The sequence below is a fragment of the Acipenser ruthenus genome, chromosome 9, assembly GCF_902713425.1.
Source record: "Acipenser ruthenus chromosome 9, fAciRut3.2 maternal haplotype, whole genome shotgun sequence".
NCBI lineage: Eukaryota > Metazoa > Chordata > Actinopteri > Acipenseriformes > Acipenseridae > Acipenser > Acipenser ruthenus.
The window spans coordinates 41681861-41698109 of record NC_081197.1 but is presented as its reverse complement, the minus strand read 5'-3'; the positions used below and the strand labels follow the sequence as shown (position 1 = coordinate 41698109).

Below are 16249 nucleotides of genomic sequence, written 5' to 3'. Positions count from 1 at the left end.
TCAAAAGCATCTCTCTATAAGTCCTCTTTTCCATAGCTAATGATAATAATAATGATTCATAAAACACTATCAAACATACAGTGCTCCTCCTTTATGATGCTGTAGCCAGGAGCCATAGTTAAGAGACTGTGCTGTTTGTGTTCGGCCTTATAACGAGAATACTAGTGTTAGTGTAATGGCATAATGGGGCAAATGGGAGCCATGACCGTACCGCCTTATAACCTGATCTGCAGTATAAAGAGATGCCTTATAAAGGGGAGCACTGTATTAGTTTGAAAATGTGCCATGTGTTGCTGTGTTAGAAAAAGCATTGAACATCAATTTTTAAAAAAAAAAGCCACACCATTTTGAACCAGACTATTATTGAATCTTCTACATGATCATGCTTAGCTTTCATGTTAAAGGACATGCTGTTTCTGAAACACTCTGGTATATCCCCGGATGGTCATAAAGGGCATAAACAGTTTATTGTAGATAAGATATCACTTCAGCTTTCCTTTGAACTCTATGTGAGAAGCCACAGTCTATATATTTCACAATTATTCATAATTACCTTAAACATTTCCAACTAATCACAATGAAAATTTGATTAGATTTTTTAAAATTTTGTTTGCTATCTGGGAAGCGCACGCAATTCTTGAAATGAAAACTCAAGCCATCATAACAATGTTGTAAAGTAAGGTTGGTTTATTTCTCAAAAATAATAATTTCAGTCCTCTTGATGTGAATTTCAATAAAAACAGTTTAATTCTGTGACAAAAAGGAAAAACCAATGAAACACAGTACGCATATACAGACTGAGCATACAGATCTTAAAGCAAAACAATACTGTACACATATACAGACTGTGCGTACAGATCTTAAAACAAAATAATACTGTAGGTTTACTCTTACAGGACTCTTTAGTGCCATCAAGTGAGTTTAGAGTCCCCTAGTACAGAAAATACAGTGTTTAAATAGAAGACAAAACCAGCCCCCCTCCTTAGCGTTGTCCAGCCCCTAGCCATATGGTATAAAAAAAGACAAAGGAATGTTGTAGGAGAGTGTGTAGATGTGGAGGAGAGAGAGAGAGAGAGAGAGAGAGAGAGAGAGAGAGAGAGAGAGAGAGAGAGAGAGAGAGAGAGAGACTAAGAAAGTAAGAAACAAAGAGAAAAGGAAGGAAAACACAGTGATAGCCATAGCTTTGGTGTTGTTTTTGGTTTCTAGGGTTTTGGTCAAACTTTTATTTTGTTTATTTGTGAATTATTATTAAATTGCAGTTTCTGAGTTTGAGTTTGCTATTCCTGACATTGACCAGCCTTGACCGCCTGCTACTTTACCACAGGACCCGGATACAAAATGAGGATTAGTACTTTCAGGCATTTCAACAGACAAGACGGACCAAATGCTGAAAATAATTGTCCATAGTTTTTTTTTTCAATGATTTATATTTTCGTAAAATGCTTTTACCCAGCTATAACTGAATTAAGCCCTTAGTCTCTTGGTATTAAAATGACTCAAACTATATAACACAACGATAATGTTGCGTTTCTTACTTTAAAATACTCAAATAGACAGAAACACCCAATGCTAAAAAAAAAAGGTTTATTTAAAACAAAACAATTACAAAGTGCCCTTTAGAAAAGGTTTCACATTTCATTAAAACAAGGACGGTACAATTTCAACACCTTACTTAATTGTATGAATATTTTATACAAAAGTATACTTTTGTATTAAAAAATACAACTGTAACGTGACTTATTACTATAAGACAAATTAAGGCAACATCATTTTACTGAAAAGTCAACCTCATTTTACTGTATTGTTATTAACTTTGCCATATTTCTAAATTGCACAGTGGTACAAGAACATTAATATCGAGATCAGTCACATAAATGCAATTATGTCTTTTTTTGTGTGATCTAAAAAAACAAAATGTAAACTACTAAATTCAGTCCAAATGACAAAATTCACTTTAAATTTGTATCTGAATCTTTAACATACAATTATTATTTACATTCGCTAATTCATGACTTATACACTAATGAACTGATAAGCTTAATAAATGTTCAAAAATCAGTTTCTCAAAAAACGTGAGCATGCATACAATACAGAAGCCAGAGTTACCAGCAGCCAGCAGTTTATAAGAGTGAATAGCCCACCCATCTTTCAAGATTTCTCTGATGTTATTATTCCTATGGAAAAGGTCAGATAACAAGATATATATAATCTCAGCAGCTCACAGAATGTAATTGCAGGCATGGAAGCATTAAATTGTGTTTTTATTTTACTTTTTGAAGAGCAAAAGATTTTAATCTCTTCAGTGAAACTTGTAGCCTATAGTTAATCTGTCTCGATCCTTAACATTAATTTAGTCACACCAGGTTCTTCCTTCATCCATTAATAAAATAGAAAAACTCCAAACAGCTTATTAAAGTACAGTAGGAAAAGTGATCTTAGAATTGTGCTTAGAAATCTAACTTTGTATCCATGTCTTATTTTAAATAGTAATTATTTTCAATTCCTCAGTTTGAAATTTAGATTTGATATAATATCCTGATGTCAGTTTTAAAAAAAAACTGTTAAAGGTTATTTTCATGGAAATTTGTCAAAATGTTCTTGAATAGTTCATCTTGAGTGCAGACATTGTTCAATCTGCAGAGTGATCCTGGGACTGGTAGGAGATAGATGACTTGCCAAAACCTGCATTAAGGCCAAAACATGCCAATTTAGCTAATGCTGCTGCTGTCAGAAGGTGTTTTTAATGAAAAAGTAGATGTGGAAATGTAGGTCTTGAACAAGCTCATGAGCTTTTGTTTGTAGCTATTCACAGCAAAAAAGTAGATAATTGGATCTAAGCAACAATTCATGTTCATGATGGACACTGTAACCTGAAGAGACATTTTGAAGGCTTTAAGTTCCTCACAGGTTGGCTGGTAATAAATCTTCCTGATCATGAACTGCATGATGTTTATGTGGTAGGGGCTGAAACACAGTACAAAGGTAATGAGGATGAGAAGTATGATGTTGGTGGCTCTTTTATTGCGGCCAGATCTGCTGGTTATTGGATTGTGTTTTGCAGAGTTGAACAGTTTCAGGTTGATTTTTGTGTAGCAGCACACAATGACCCCCAAAGGAATGCAGTAACTGATGGTGCAGGCGAGCAAAAGCAGGTAGGGCAGTTTTGGAGATGCTTCAAAGTTGAAGTATTCCATGCATGTTTCCTTGCCATCCACGGTTCTCACCATTTCCTTGAGGAGCAGAGGTGCTGTCTGACAAAACACCAAGAACCAAACAAGGCCACAGATTATCCTCACAACCTCAACTCTTCTAAGCTTTGTGAGATGATGGGGGTGGACCATCGCGAGATAGCGGTCAATGCTTATACAAGTCATTATTGCGATGCCTACATAGGTGTTTGTGTAAAATATGACAGTGGTAATCCTGCACATTAAATCACCAAAAGGCCAATCAAACTCCCTGATGTAGTAGGTTATTCTTCCAGGCAAGGCCAGAGCAAACAAGGTGTCTGAAACTGCTAGATTGATTAAGTAAAGGCTTGTCGAGTTGACCTTTTGCTGTTTTTGAAAGGTAATGTAAAGGACTAGTACATTTCCAAATATGCCAACAACAAACACAGCCAAGTAAAAAATTGGGAAAAGAAATTTGGCTGTGTTGCGGCAGATGTACACATCACAGTTGCTATCATTCGAGGTCCCATTATTCAAATCTTCATTTAGTTGCCTTGATTCCATGATTGCGTCTAAGACTTATGATGTCTCTATAAACAAAACAAAACTTGTTTAAATACATAAAACAAACATGTTGGAGCTGCTTTAATTCAAGTCTGTGTTTACAGTTAATGTTTATCTATGACCATAATCATAAATGGGTCTAGGTTATACATAGTACAACTTGGAGAGCCTGAAAACATTATAGCAACAAATATAGAGGTGCGTTATACATAGGGTTTGAAGTTTTAGGTTTTAACTGATAATAATCTAAAAAAAACACCCCCGAAGACCTAATTAAAAGATTTGTTTTTTATTTTTTTAAACCGATAAATGTGGGCTTTGGAAAAATGTTAAATAATGTCAGTCATTCACTATTATCTTTCTACATAAAGAAAACTGCTCTCAGAAGATATTGCAACTGACCACTCATCAATTTTGTGCGCTATGTAATCCGCGGAATTTGCTTAGCAACCACGAGCCCAAACAAACCAGCAAGATAGCGTTGCCAGTTAGTTTTTATGGCATTACAGTTTTATTGAGTGATGTACCGAAAAAAATATAAAACTGCTGTACAGTTATGCTTCTACTAATGTATATTAAAGTTTTTTCTTATGACAACAACTGCTTTATGTAAATGTAAATAACTTCTTATATGCTGAGCTTAATTATTACAGTATGCTATAGTCATACGATCGGGTGGGCAGAAAAAAAAAAAAAAACATGAAATGTAGTGTGATAGATATATGTTACCTCTCACAATTCTCGGATTCAAAATGCAATTCTGCATTGCCAGAAATCTCATGTGGACATCCTCACTTCAACACAGTAAGTTAATGTTTGTATAGGCCTATGTATTAGTGAAACGTACTGAAAATTGATGTGTTTAAGTGGTGTTTATTTATAATAACCGAAAATAAAAGATGTTGCCAAATAATAATAAAAACCAATACCACCCCCCCCCCAAACTGAACAAAAAAATAAAACCTGAAAAATTCAAGCTCTAATTACACAACACATAACAGCTTAAACTGCTTTTAATAAACATAATATACTGTTATAGATATGATAGTAGGCCATCACATTACTTTTTAAAGTATTAGACAGTTGATTTGGTAGTGTTTTATTTTAGTAGTATTTTGAAATTTGGATCTTTATCAATTGGTTGAGGTGGTCAAAACTACCCTGTCAATGTAACTGATTGTTAACATGTGTTAGGGACAGGTCCTTGGAAAAAAAAATAAGATACTCATGTCAGGACCAAATGAAGTCATACCACAATCATATTTAGTAATATGGTCATTCTAGAGATCACCTAATTGTACTCTAGACTTCTCCTCTGATTAAGCATGATGGTACGGATTCATTTCTGTACAATCCTCCAAATAGAAGGGCTTACACGTTCCCACTAAAACAACTATTAACTTGCATTTTGAGACACCACAGACCAAATCCATACAGTATCCTACAGTATTTATAGTATATAGTATAACTGATAATAATAAGATACAGTTTGCCTGAAATCCATCATAGGAAACAAAATAAGAAATGATATAAATAATATACATCATCCTCGTTTAGCTTCCATTGTCCACTTAATTATAATGAAAGTATCTCCTCTTATCACTCTCCTATAAGATAAGAAATCTTTCAAAACTCTACTTAATATAATGATTTTTATCTACTTCTATGCTGCCTTTCTATTCCAATAAACAATATATATAACCCGTCCAGGGTGTAGTCTCAACTTGCGCCCTGTGTATTCCGGGTTAAGCTCCGGCTCACCGTGACCCTGTAAAGGAGTAAGCGGTTAATGATAATGGATGGATGGATGGATGGATGGATATATGTATGTGAAAAAAAAGGTGATTTAAATACTCACAAACTCCTGCAAAGTATTAAGGCAGAAAGAAAAACTCCTTGGCAATGTAGGTCTGACTTCTCTCACCAAGTGACTTCACATCAAATGACTGCTGGCACTGTTGCTCTGCACATAGTGATGTATGTGTGTGGTTTGCTGAGTTTATCTAAAATCTAGCAAACACTCATCGTGCATGTTTCAGTACAATGCATTATATATATTTTGCAACTGTTTTAAGAACAACGGTAGAAAAATATAGACATTTTTAACATGGATCTATAATCCACATTTGAATAGTAAACTCGAAGAAAATGCTGTTGTACTGCGATTATTTTTACATACAATTACATTATTTTTTACACACAATTAATTTATTTTTACACATTATTTTTACATACAATTACCCATTTATACAGTTGGGTTTTTACTGGAGCAATCTAGGTAAAGTACCTTGCTCAAGGGTACAGCAGCAGTGTCCCCCACCTGGGATTGAACCCACGACCCTACTGTCAGAAGTCCAGAGCCCTAACCACTACTCCACACTGCTGCCCATGCAATATTTTATATTGATCACCCTAAAAATGCATAATCTCTGGAATGTAGAATCACTGCATATACAACATATTTTATTACAGTACAATAAAAGACGGTAAAATATGTTTTCAATTCAATTTGTGAATAAAATAAATTATTATTATTATTATTATTATTATTATTATTATTATTATTATTATTATTATTATTATTTTTTATTTTTTTTAATATTCATTTCAAAAACAATGTTTGTAAATTTGGGAACTACATTCACAGAAAATACCTTCAGCATCACTTCATAACTTGAATTTGATGTGTGCATAAATCATAGTCTAAATGATCTCTGATTGGAGATAACTGATTAAGAGTGCATTTTAGAACAATTTCGCACAGAACATTGCCTTCCAGTCCAGAAGGAGACTCCCTGGATTGAGGAGAAATCTCTGACAGATGTCAGAGATCAACCAAGACTGGGTGATGGGAGACATCGAACCCCCTAGCAACTGGAGGAGATGAAAAAACTTCAGGACACTTGGAAAAAGGGCTGTAACTTTGCCCTCATTATGCAGACGGAAAGTCTGCTTGTAGTATTCCAACAGTCTACTAAGGAAGAGTAAGTAGTTATTGTAAAAAGAAAAAAATACTCTTTACCTCTTTACCATAATTATCACAATTGATTAATTCATTGCTGGTGCTGTGGGGAGGGGAAGACACACAAAATTGTGTGTGTGTGTGTGTGTAAATATGGACTGGAGAGGAGGCACATAGTGGGAAACTATAGTTATCAACAAGGGACAGATAATGTAGCTATAGTTCTTCCCAAGGGGCCTATAGCTTCCCACTATGAGCCGAGGTCTGCATGCCATATTTGTTTTATGAATTAGTCAAGAAAGTAAGTGAGGCAAGGTTGTGTACCAAATATGATTTGGTATATTTTGTTTAAATATAGCTGTTACAGAACAAATAAATAAATATTGCAGCATAGAATTCTCGGAGGAGTCTGTTGAGTTTGTTAACGTCACAGTTATTTACATGTTCGAGTTGGATTTGTTTGAATCTTAGAAAGTCAGAAAACACTGAAAGTTATTATGACGATTTTAGCGTTTGCAGTATCTTTGTTTTGTAATATGATTTTGTCATTAATTTTCTGTAACGTCAGAAAATCGCTGTCCAACCAGATGTGGGTTTGTCCACCATTTTGCTTTGTTGCGTGTAAAGAGGATGGACGTTCATTGTGATGACTTCATTTGAGGGAGTTTGTAAAAAAGCTAGTGGCCAAAAGCAGCGTCACAGGGGCAATAGTTGGATCTATGTTTGGTCATATGATGAGGTTTTAACCAGTCACATGCTAAAATATAGATATGCTGCTTTGTTTTTGGTTTATACCAAAAAATTCCTGGGTTTTATATTAAGAAAATACAATACAGTATATTTGATATATGTGTTTATGTTAATAATTTAGTATGATATCTAGTTTCTGGTTTTGGGGTTTTATGTCTGACGAATGTACCTGCCTTTAAATATGTTTTTTGCCGACTCTATTATTTTTACTTAAAAGTGAAACGAGCCTATTAAAAAGACTTCTTTCTACTCCAGCGAATAACGTGCAGAATCAAATGAATTGCTCTGCATTTTAAGTAGTGATCTTATAATGCAAACACATAATTAATCATCGCAATTATTATTAATTATTTCATTTGATGAGTTTAGCAAGGGTGATGCCTTTGTTTTATGAAACAGGCGGTTTAGTGTTGTAGCCACAAATACCAAGCAACAAGGGTAAAGCTATCATTACTATGGTCTTATGAATGTATAGGTAGAAAAATATTTGAGCTTGTTTTGTCATTATCATTTTCCATGAATAAATTAAGAAACTGAGATGATTTAATGGCACTAATTACAACATTAAAGGAAGGCAGAGCGCTCAGAAATAAAAGCCGAAAACCAGTTTTATGCAATTAACCAGCAGATGCAATTATCAGTAACATATACAGTATAAAGCATTTAATGTATACATGATAACACCGTGTAACAATTTTTTTTTTTTTTTTGGTTCCTGGGTAGTATGTGTTATTTCCTAATTGCTTATGCCTCAAAAGTATAGAAAATGGACCCTTCCAAATGTCGGACTGGCAAGAATGCACCTGCTATCACGTATCCGGACCTTCCTTCATCCATCGCCCCGGTGCCACACTGCCATGAGCTCCCCGTACCCACTCCTCCGGAGAGAGAGCAGCCGTCTTTAGAAGAGAGCAGCAAGTCAGAGAGCGAGGAAGACGTTGTAGATCCAGATGACAATTTCAGAGGTGGAGCTGAGGAGAGAAACCCATACTACCCCAACCAAAAAGACCTCAACGACTTGATTAGAGATCTTGGTCTCACCAAGTCCAATGCCGAGCTTTTGACGTCTAGGCTCAAGCAATGGAACTTGTTGGATGAAAGTGTGCAAGTCGCAGATCAGAGGAAGCGTCACCAACCTTATTCCAGCTTCTTCACCCGTCAAGATGGGCTCTGCTTCTGCCACAATGTGACCAGTCTGTTCGAGGCAATCGGAATCGCCTGTAACCAGAATGAGTGGCGCCTCTTCACTGACAGCTCATCCAGGAGCTTCAAAGCCGTGCTGCTCCATGATGGTAACAAGTACCCGTCTCTTCCCCTGGCTCACTCGGGGCACCTCAAAGAGGATTACAACAGCATCAAGACCTTGCTGGACGCCTTGAAGTATGATGAGTACGGCTGGGAGGTCATAGGAGACTTCAAAATGGTGGCATTCCTGATGGGTCTCCAAGGCGGTTTTACCAAGTTTCCCTGCTATCTTTGCCTTTGGGACAGCAGGGACACCAAGGCGCACTACCACAGGCAGGACTGGCCACAGCGGACTGAGTTCTCTGTGGGGAGGAACAACGTCAAGTGGGAGCCACTGGTGGACCCCCGGAAGGTGCTGATGCCACCACTGCACATCAAATTGGGCCTTATGAAACAATTTGTCAGAGCTCTAGATAAGGAGTTGGCAGCCTTCAAGTACCTTCAAGACTTCTTCCCTAAGCTGTCTGAGGCAAAGGTCAAAGCCGGTGTCTTCGTCGGACCACAGATAAAGAAGATCCTGGAGTGCAATGAATTCCCCAAGAAGCTCACTAGTAAGGAGAAAGTGGCTTGGAACAGCTTTGTCGCAGTGGTTCGGGGCTTCCTGGGCAATCACAAGGCCGAAAACTATGTGGAGCTGGTTGAGACTCTGGTGAAGAACTACGGCACAATGGGCTGTAGGATGTCCCTCAAAGTCCATATCCTTGATGCTCATCTTGATAAATTCAAGGCGAACATGGGAGCGTACTCGGAGGAGCAAAGCAAGCGCTTCCACCAGGATATACTGGATTTTGAATGCCGCTACCAAGGACAGTATAACGAGAACATGATGGGAGACTACATTTGGGGGCTGATTCGTGAAAGTGATTTACAGTATAATCGTAAATCTTGAAAAACTACTCACTTCTAAATCTTTTGTAGTCATTTTTGTATTACTTTAGTATAAATACATGTTAATTGGATTCATATGTTGTTTTTTTCTGACTTTATGTGAACGAAAAGACACAAATTCGCCCGTTTTCTCATTGGAAATAGGTAAATTTCAAAATATCACTGTCCTGGTCACAAAAGCAAAGTTTGTGGGGAATAATAGCCATTTTCTATACTTGTGAGGCATAAGCAATTAGGAAATAACACTTACTACCCAGGAACAAAAATTGTGTTACATAGTGAATTGCATACAATTGTGAAGTACATTTATTTTGAAAATGTATGCTCCTTATTCTAGTTAAATGGAAATGTATAAAACTGTGAGGCACACAGGATAGGCAATTCACAGGAATCTACGGCATGTGCATTTTCATAAGAAATGTGCTTCACTTTAACAGGAATATGCCACTATCATGTATGCAATTAATTGGAATGCACTGTATTTATTAATTTATTGCATTTATATAGAGCTTTTTATACAAAAGTATTGCAAAGCACTGAACAGTACATAGCAGAAAAAAAGAACAAACCACAATACATGTGTATAGCATGTCACACATACCACTGCCACAATCAGACCATTTACATAACATTTAAATAACAGTATACACATAATACAAAAGCAGCAGTTTAAAGTTACATTAAAACCCACTAAGATAAGAAAGCCATTTTATAAAAGTATTCCAGAATTTAGGAGCTGTACAAGAAAAAGCCCCAGGAATAACCAGCAGTTTGGGAAGATACAGGGTCATATTGCCTTGATTTCATGATCCCATTACAAAAGGGTTTCCAAGCTCTCCATTGTAATTACATAGCTATTGTTTTTGTAAATCCAGAACATTAAACACTGAAACATAATATAAACAGTTGTGCTAAAAAAAGATTATACTTGTACTGTATTGCTTAACTTCACAACTAACCAGTGAAACTTCCTGTGAAATTATTGTTAAGGTGAAAAGATAACATGACAGACCAGTGTTTCTTCCAGCACGAGACAGACGCATTATAAATATGTGTGCTGGTGACAGAGAAAGAATGAATCTTGGTTATAAATTTCCCTCCCGACCTGTGAGGGCACTGTGTAAAGGGAACAGAGTGCCCTGGACTGGATGGCTTGACAATTAATTCCCAGGGTTAGGTGGAAGTCAGCCATCTAGATAGGGGGCGGAGCTCGTCATCGACCCAGAAGGGAAGCGATGTGACAACCACGGATTGGAGGAGAATCGGTTGCACTCGTTAACCAAGGGGGCGGGACTGACGATACATAAGGGTTAAGCTGAACCGGAAGGAGTACTGTGAATTACAGCAAGTGTTTTGTTTGTTTTGTCGTGTCTAAAAATCTACTTGTTTCTTATTATTAGATGGCGGAATCCGGAGCTGTCGCTTAAGGCCAGCATTAAACCCAGACAACACGGCACCATTGTACATGGATAAATTGTATTTCACCACGAGCTTTATAGCACTCACTCTGGACTTGTGAAAGTGTGTGTGTTCTACTGTGTTTATTATTTACAAACTGTGTCTTATTATTTTGAGACTGCAACCTTTTGTTTTGGAACAGTGCAATACACATTGCTGTGTATTGCCTGGGATTATTCTTTGTGGTCGCCAGACCAGGATTACAAAAATAAAACCTGTTTGGATCGTGAACTTTGTTGTCTGTCTTCTGTTTCATAATCACATCACCACTACACCTGCACACTGCAAACCACTTTGCCACAGTGCTATTTTAAACACTGACACACATTCAAATGTTGTTTATTCAGGTGTTTTGCAGTATTGCAGTCGTGGGTGTATTGGACCTGTGGCAAAGTGGTTAACTGTGTGGAGGTGAAGGTAATGCAGCAGTGATCAAGAAACAGACAGACAACGATCATCCAGGTGCAATGTTGTTTAATGGTTTGTAATCCAATTGCCTGATGGCATAACAACAGTAAATAATAAACAATGTTAACAGGCAATACAGATACAGCGGCGTGTGTTGCTCTGTTTAAATCCACTGTTGGTTCCCAAATAATAGACAGTCCCGTTCTTTTTCAACTAACACAGACACAAACACAGTCCACAGTGCATGCTCTAGTGCTCGTAGTGACAATACAGTTCTTCAGTGATTCAGTGATAAGTACAGTGATGTTGTCCGGGTTTAGTGCTGGCCTTTGGCGACAGCTCCGGATCGTGTTCAGCCGTCTAATAATAACAAACACTGATTGTTTAGACAGGACAGAACAAAACAAAATAAACACTCACGATAACAATTCCCACGTTCTCCTTCCAGTTCACCATTAACCAAACAAAGAACAGCTCACATCCCTACGTCCCCTTAAATACCGTCAACCATGAGTGCAACCACTCCTCCAATCCGCGGATGGCACATCGTTTCCCTTCCAGGTCGATGATTTAATGTACTGTAGTTCTGCTCCCTTTCTAGATGGCTGACTTCTTCCTAACCCTGGGAATGAACTGTCGGGCCATCAAGTCCAGGGTTCTCCCAGGGTGTTCCCTTTACACAGTGCTCTCGCTGGTCAGGAGGAAGATCTAACACCAAGAATCATTCGATCTCTGTCACAGACCCTATAGGGGTTATTCTCTATAGCTCAATCTACCTTGCTGGCCTGTACTATTTTGCTAGTAAAATCATGGGATGTTGTGACCGGACTCATCTGATTCTATACTATAACAGATGAAGTCAACAGAGTTATCACTGAACCATTCAGACTGATTGCAAACATCAAATAAAGATTTTTATTTTGATGCACTGCTTGCTGTTAAATACATTATTTCCTTGACTGTTTTCTTAAATCATAATGATGGAGGGGGAGACCACAGACAGTTTCCATTTTGCTTATCTTGTATTATGTTAATGATATTTGTTCTTTTTTCTGTCTTTGACATGATTCATTTTAAATAGATAACAATTGGGGTAGGCGTTGCCTTTTGTGTGGATCATTCCAGATAATATATTAAAATGAGATTTTTCCTATATCATTCAGAAAACAGTGTTCAGTGAATCACAGAGGCGGCTTTGTTAAACGATTTTCAGCAATGATATATATTATAAGAATTACTGTGTTATTCCACAAAGTAAACCCATGTGCATTTATATTATATCATTTCACATGCTCATGAACTTTAGACCTCACTTGAATGAGGAAGGCATGGGAAGTGTAGGAGTTTCCCAGGGAAGCTGTTTGTAGGAAGACAATCTGAGGTCTATGTTTGACTTTTCATTGTGATACTGTCATTTGTTTGGTGCAGCAGCTTGTTAGAATAAACGCTTAAGCTCTGAAGATTGATGGTTACTGTGAAATTATTAGTTCCTGTATGAAAAGCAGCAAAATGCAAGCATCACACAGTCAGTGATAAATGGTAATACAATTTGCACCTAATAAAACAAAGACAACTAGATGTTGCAAACTATCACAATTACCAGGTTCTTAGAATTCACTTCACAAAACGAATGTATTGCATGGAGTGTGGGTTATGTAGCACAGGTGATTTAAAATGTGTATTTGTATTTAGGCATGGGGATTGCACAATCACTTCCCGTACAGATTAAAAAAAAGATATGTTGGTGTGTGTGTGTGTGTGTGTGGAATAATGGGTGACAGGGAGGAAGTTATAATCCTCCCTGCAAAAACATGTGTGGATGTGGATGGAGCCGTGAATTGAATAAGTGATTGAATTATTAATTAAGGCTCCAGCCACAGGTGTATAAATAGGGTGATAACGGGTGATACGGGGTTGTGTGTTCAGAGGCGGAACGAGAGACGTGAGTCATGAGACAAGAGAGTCAATATTATTAGAAAGCAATTGCTATCCCTTCTGGTTTACACCGGCACAATACTTCTTTGGTTTCGTGTCTGTTTTGTATTTGTCTATTTATTTTGTCCAACGTGTCGTTTGTTTTCTGTTTTGTGAAAACTGTTTGTTTGTTTATTAAATCTGCGCACCAGAGCAATCCAACTCACCTCTCTATGTCCTGCATTTTCTGGCTGGTAGAGATCAAAGGTCACACTGCCTTGGGAATCTCAAGACAAGCTCAAGGCATGTAAAGCCAGGAAAAATAAGATTTAAAGAAAATATGGGAGCAAAGGAACCCCTGAATCACTCATTTAAATACAAAGGGAAATGTAAAAAAGCTACCACTGGAAGAAAGAGGGAATATGTAGGATTTAGATTTAGAAATAAAGTACTAAAAAACATAACCAATGTTTCGACTAAAAGTCTCAATGTCTTCAATGTAGGAGTATGTACAAACGGTAAAGTCATACTGTAACTGACAAGAACTTTTGCTTTCCCGTATCTGTTGCAATGAGAAATAGTAAGATCTTCATTTACTGTAGACCTTCCTAGGCCTTTTCTATGCTAAACCAAACAGGCACTGTTGATTATAATACCCCATTTTAATTGTTTCTGATCCTATGACAGTAACATCACACGAGCAAGATGGGCTGAATGGCCTCCTCTCGTTTGTAAACTTTCTTATGTTCTTATGTTCTTATTTAGAAGCATAGAATAGCAATAAAAAAAATAAGTCGTACTTAAAAATGGAAAGTGTTTCCTGTAATATAAAATCTGTGGTGTTATTTCCTGCATTAGTGCTGTTACACACCTTTAATATTTTGCAACCTGCAGGTTGACAAACTATTCAAAGGCTCCTTTCAGTTGTATTTCAAAATGTGTATACCATATATGTTGTAGAGATAGACTGTCATTTATAATTACTGGGCATTTGATATTTTTAACAAAAGTGTACTAGTCTCCAACAAGTATTTAGACAGATGAATGGCATTTGATTGTGAATGGCCAGTCTGTTTAACCCACAGTCACATCACTGAACAGATTTTTGTCTCCTTTTTAAATACTTGCAAAGGGTTTTAATGAGCAAACTGTGCCACAAGCGCAATGGTATCCCAAATATTATCAATTTACTACTAATACAGAACAACTGGGTGGGAAATAAAGTACCACTTAAATGTTGCACCTGTAACCACCATTGCAGAAATTCAATGTTTTTGTGGTAAAAATTCAGCAGCCATCACCGCATGATACATTTTAAATTAACAGTCATTAATACAACAACAACAACAACAATCTTGGACTTATATAACGCCTTTCAAAGCCGAAGCGGTCCTGAAGCAATTTACAAAAGAAACACCTCAAAAGAAAGACAGTTTATAAAAAGTAAACATGGGAGCATCAAAGCTGAAGGCCCTGTGATGGAGATAAACCAAGGTCAGAGGAGCAAAGAGACAAAGCAGGTGTGTATATGAGAACATACTTATATATGACTTCATAAATTACATTGTGTGGCAAAGTGGTGCGCAGTGCGCAGGTGCGGTGATGATGTGATTGTGAAACAGAAGACAGACAACAAAGTTCACGATCCAGACAGGTTTTTCCTTTTACAAGAACTCTAACTCCCAGAATCCATTGCAACTGTTCCTAACATTGGCTCCCTTTCTTTGTAACCAATCACTACTTTTCCTATAACTCAGAAGTTTGCAATGTTCATGTAGGATCCAAACTTTTTCTACACTAATTATGATGGAAATTGAACATTTCAACCATAAGATGTGTGCCTCACAACACTCACAATACTTTCACAGGATTTCTTCCGGTTCAGTTTAACCATAACAAAGGAACAGATCACCTTGCTACGTCCCCTTATATACAGTCAGTCCCGCCCCCTTGGTTAACGAGTGCAAACGTTTCTTCTCCAATCCGCGGTTGACACATCGCTTCCCTTCTGGGTCAATGATTTTGTGTACGGTAGCTCTGCCCCCTTTCTAGATGGCTGACTTCCACCTAACCCTGGGAATGAATTGTCAGGCCATCCAGTCCAGGGCATGCTGTTCCCTTTACACAGCGCCCTCACAGGTCGGGAAGGAGATTTATAATCAAGATTCATTCTTTCTCTGTCACACATGCACAAATTTCTCTGCCCAAATTTACCACCCTCAATTTGAGGAAAAAAGAAAACATCAAATAAATATGCATTCATAAAGATACAACCTCAATTACGCTGTTGTAACGTACAAAATTGACACGAAACAGTGTTGTTGTAGATTAACCATGGAGCTTGTTTATTGTGCTGTGTACTGATAATAGTTAAGACGTCGTCTCTGCCATACACATACACATCATAAAATTGAATTAAATTAAAATTAGCATAAAAATGATGGCATCATATATCTCATTAGAAACATATAAGATAACATTTAAAATTCAAGTTTATAAGTTAACCTCTTTCTCAGGTGTTTTTAAATGTATCTCAGTGGTAAAGATTACATCTTCAGCAGAGCATAAGGTATGAAATCAGATGTTGCTGTCACTCTTATATGTGGCAGTGTAATTTCCTGTTTGTTAAAAAAAGTTATATAATCCTTAACACTAAAGTTTAACAGTCAATTACTCACATTATCAGTCAATTACTGAGCTAAAAAAAATTGTAACTTATCACAGGCATGTAAAAAATCTGAATAATCAGTTTATGAGATAACTAAAGGTTAATGACTTAATTCTTGACAGATAAACTTTCAAAAGATTCCCCTCCTACTCCTTTCTAATAGAGAGCTGCACAGGCATTCTGACTTTATGCTGGTAAAGAAGACTTACATACTTATACAAT

General features: G+C 37.0%; 1 protein-coding gene across 1 annotated transcript; it reads right to left on the bottom strand.

Moving 5' to 3' along the window:
- Positions 1-1607: 1607 nt before the first annotated feature.
- On the bottom strand, positions 1608-5678 carry LOC117406382 (G-protein coupled receptor 183-like). Its single transcript, XM_034010389.3, has 2 exons — positions 5593-5678; positions 1608-3760 (listed from the first exon to the last, which is right to left on the bottom strand). The coding sequence occupies exon 2, from the start codon at positions 3732-3734 to the stop codon at positions 2709-2711; it is 1026 nt and encodes a 341-aa protein (XP_033866280.3). The 5' UTR covers positions 3735-3760; positions 5593-5678; the 3' UTR covers positions 1608-2708.
- Positions 5679-16249: the final 10571 nt, after the last annotated feature.